This window comes from Galeopterus variegatus, unplaced genomic scaffold (genome assembly GCF_000696425.1).
Source record: "Galeopterus variegatus unplaced genomic scaffold, G_variegatus-3.0.2 Scaffold49127, whole genome shotgun sequence".
In the NCBI taxonomy this organism is placed as follows: domain Eukaryota; kingdom Metazoa; phylum Chordata; class Mammalia; order Dermoptera; family Cynocephalidae; genus Galeopterus; species Galeopterus variegatus.
This window is the reverse complement of record NW_007775238.1, coordinates 1-3055: the sequence shown is the minus strand read 5'-3', so window position 1 is coordinate 3055 and position 3055 is coordinate 1. Positions and strand designations below refer to the sequence as shown.

General features: G+C 54.0%; 1 protein-coding gene across 1 annotated transcript; it reads left to right on the top strand.

Moving 5' to 3' along the window:
* Nucleotides 1-324: 324 nt before the first annotated feature.
* On the top strand, nucleotides 325-2887 carry LOC103584288 (disco-interacting protein 2 homolog A-like; the record flags this gene model as incomplete). Its single annotated transcript, XM_008565353.1, has 4 exons — nucleotides 325-448; nucleotides 2154-2275; nucleotides 2379-2490; nucleotides 2788-2887. Coding segments are annotated over 4 exons (458 nt in total), but the record flags the coding sequence as incomplete, so codon positions are not given.
* Nucleotides 2888-3055: the final 168 nt, after the last annotated feature.

Here is a 3055-nt window from a genome sequence, read left to right as displayed (position 1 = left end):
TTTATAATGTTGTTAAATTTGAAATTTGAATATTTTATTAAAAAGGCCAAAAAGATTTTCTTTAATTGTGTGTCTCTGGCTCTGTCCTGGATAAGTGCAGCACCCGTACCCCAGCTCTCCATGGGGCTGCTTGTGAGATGCTCACGTGCTGCCACTCCACTGCCAATGAGAGAAGTCACGCTACTGGAAAAGACACGTTGTGTTTGTCTGGGACTAGCATGTTGCTGTGGTTCCTCATGACGGGGCACAGTGTGCAGCCCCATGCAGGCCATGTGTCTGTCTGCACATGAAGGCACACTGACCACGAGATGATCACTCTCCTAGGGCACAGTCACTAGTACTGCAACCTGTGTCCAGCTGCACAAAAGGGCTGAAAGGGTGGCTGCGGCTCTGACAGAGAAGGGAAGACTGAGTGTTGGGGACCATGTGGCTCTGGTTTATCCCCCAGGTAAGTGCACCAGCCACTGGAGATGTTCCCCCTCCAACCCCCTACGACACTGGCCCCTCCCTCAGCTGAGATTCCTGCTGGAACCCACCCCTACCCTGCACAGAGGTCAATGGCAGCCTCTGTAGCTGGCTCCTGATTCCTGCACCTGTGGCCTCTAGAGTCTGATGGCTTCCTTGCTAGGTGTGGCACATGCTCCAGGCTCCCCATACCTGGAATCAGCCATTTCTCCATGAGCCCCGGGTCTGATATTTCCAGAAATATCAAAATCTGGGCACTTGGGAAACTCATCGCTAGCGGGCTGGTGGTGGTTCTTTGGCATTTTCAGTGAGCAGAGCTAGGAATTATAAATCAATATAATTCATCTCTCTTAGACATGCAGTAGCTCATGAGTCATAGTGTTACATACTATTACATTCAGATTCAGGATGTAGGATTCTTTTTTTTTTGACTGGTAAGGGGATCGCAACCCTCGGCTTGGTGTGGCCTGCACCACGCTCAGCCAGTGAGCACACTGGCCATCCGTATATAGGATCCGAACCTGCGGCCTCGGCACTAACAGCACCACAGTCACCCAAGTGAGCCATGGGGCCGGCCCAGTATGTAGGATTCTTACTACACCTCTCCTACAATGTATCTGTATCTCCTTTTTCCACACTGAGAATCCTGGTTCTTTAGGACAGAGGAAGTGAAGGATGGGAACATTCATGACCACTCATCTGCCTCATCCCACGCCCACGCGCATCTCAACAGCAGGGGCCTGCTGCGACACCCGTGTGAGCTTGAAAACCCGCTTAGGATTTTTGCACCTGCTCACTCCATCCCCTCTTTCTCTGATAGCTGTGTTCTATCTGTATTACCAGAGGGATGGCATTACATACTCCACCCTCTCCTTTTCTATCCTCATTTGGTTTTAGTTCCACAAGTAACTATGTATCTAATGCTCACCATCACTTCATATGTCCATGTCCCTCTCCTCATGCTGGTGTTTTGAAGCTCATTCTCAAATTGGTGCCTCAGGAAGAATCCTGGAAACTATTCCCTGAGTTCCTGCTTGTTGACAATAGTTTGTGTACCTTATAATTGAAAGCTTGATGAAAAATCCTTGATTTGCATTTTTTTTCCTTGGGCATCTTGAATATGTCACTCCATTTCTCCTGGCATGAAGGAAGCATTACCATCAACAAGTCTGGTGATAATCTAATTTTCCTTTTGTGCTCCGGTTGCTTTTCTGCCTAGATGCCGAAAGGATTTTTTCCTTTTCCTTTAAAGCTCAGTGTGTTACAGTCCTGATGTTAGTTGTTATGGGTCAGCAATCTCATGCACAGGTATCTTTAAACATGTAGCTTTGAATCTTTTTTTTTTAATTTCAAGAAAATTTTCGTGACTCATAGTTTTTCTATGCATTCTCTTCCCTTGCGTTTTCTCTGAGCACGTCCCTCCTGCCTTCCGTGGGTTAGGTCCTCCATGTCTGTCTGCGTGGTTGTCGTGTACTCTTGTCCTCCTGCCCGCGGAGGAGCTAGGCCTGGGCTCGCAGGAGCCCGCGTCTGGAGGCTGCGCGGGCGCCGAGCTGGAGCCCATGCGCTCCCGGGTCCTGTCCACGCCGGCAGCGGTGGGTTTGGAGGCGGTAGAGGCTCTGTCATAGGGAAACTGCATCGGCGCTCTCTCGTCCCTGCGCACAACCACGTGTCTCCGCGTATCCCTGCAGGGGTGGACCTCATCGCCGCCTTCTACGGCTGCCTGTACTGCGGCTGCGTGCCCGTCACCGTGCGGCCTCCGCACCCGCAGAACCTCGGCACCACGCTGCCCACCGTCAAGATGATCGTGGAGGTGCTCGCTGGCGGGCCGGGCCCGGGCAGTGCAGGGTGCGGGGAGGCGTGGCAGCCTCGGGCACCGGGTGGGTGGCTGACTCTGCCCCGTCCGGTGCGCGCAGGTGAGCAAGTCCGCGTGCGTCCTCACCACACAGGCCATTGCGCGGCTGCTCAAGTCCAGGGAGGCGGCCGCCGCCGTGGACGTCAGGACCTGGCCCACCGTTCTGGATACAGGCACGTGTCCCCTGTGCTGGGCTTCGGGTCCTTCTGGTAGAGCCTGCGCAGAATTGAGTAGAACACTGGCACTTCTCGTGTCATGTACGGCAGTGTCTCCAAGGCTCTAGTGGGGACCGAGGATCATGTTTGGGGCCAGCGCTCCCCTATCTTACTCGGTCCCCTAGCCCTGGTGCTCTGTGTGGTACGACCCCAGCCTTTGCTACTCTGTCCTGCTGGCACCGCAGGTTGGCAGCTGTCTGCAGCCTTCTGCTGATCTCTCAGGGATGAAGTTGCCACCCCTTCCCCTGCCCCCAGTATCCCAGTACCCATCACTGGTGAATGCTGCCATGCCCCATGAAGTGCTTGTGGGCCAATGCAAGGGGCTGAAACCACCCCCCCCTGCCTTGACAATTGGGTCAGCACCGTCAAACCTGTCTCAGCCTAGGGCACCCCCACCGAGCAGCACCCCGTGCTCTGAGTGCTGGCCAATAAGCAGACCAGAGTCCTTCCCCATTGCACCCCAGGGGCATCTGTCCTTCCACTCCGCCATGCCACCTATGAGTGGGGGTCAGAAACAGTGTTG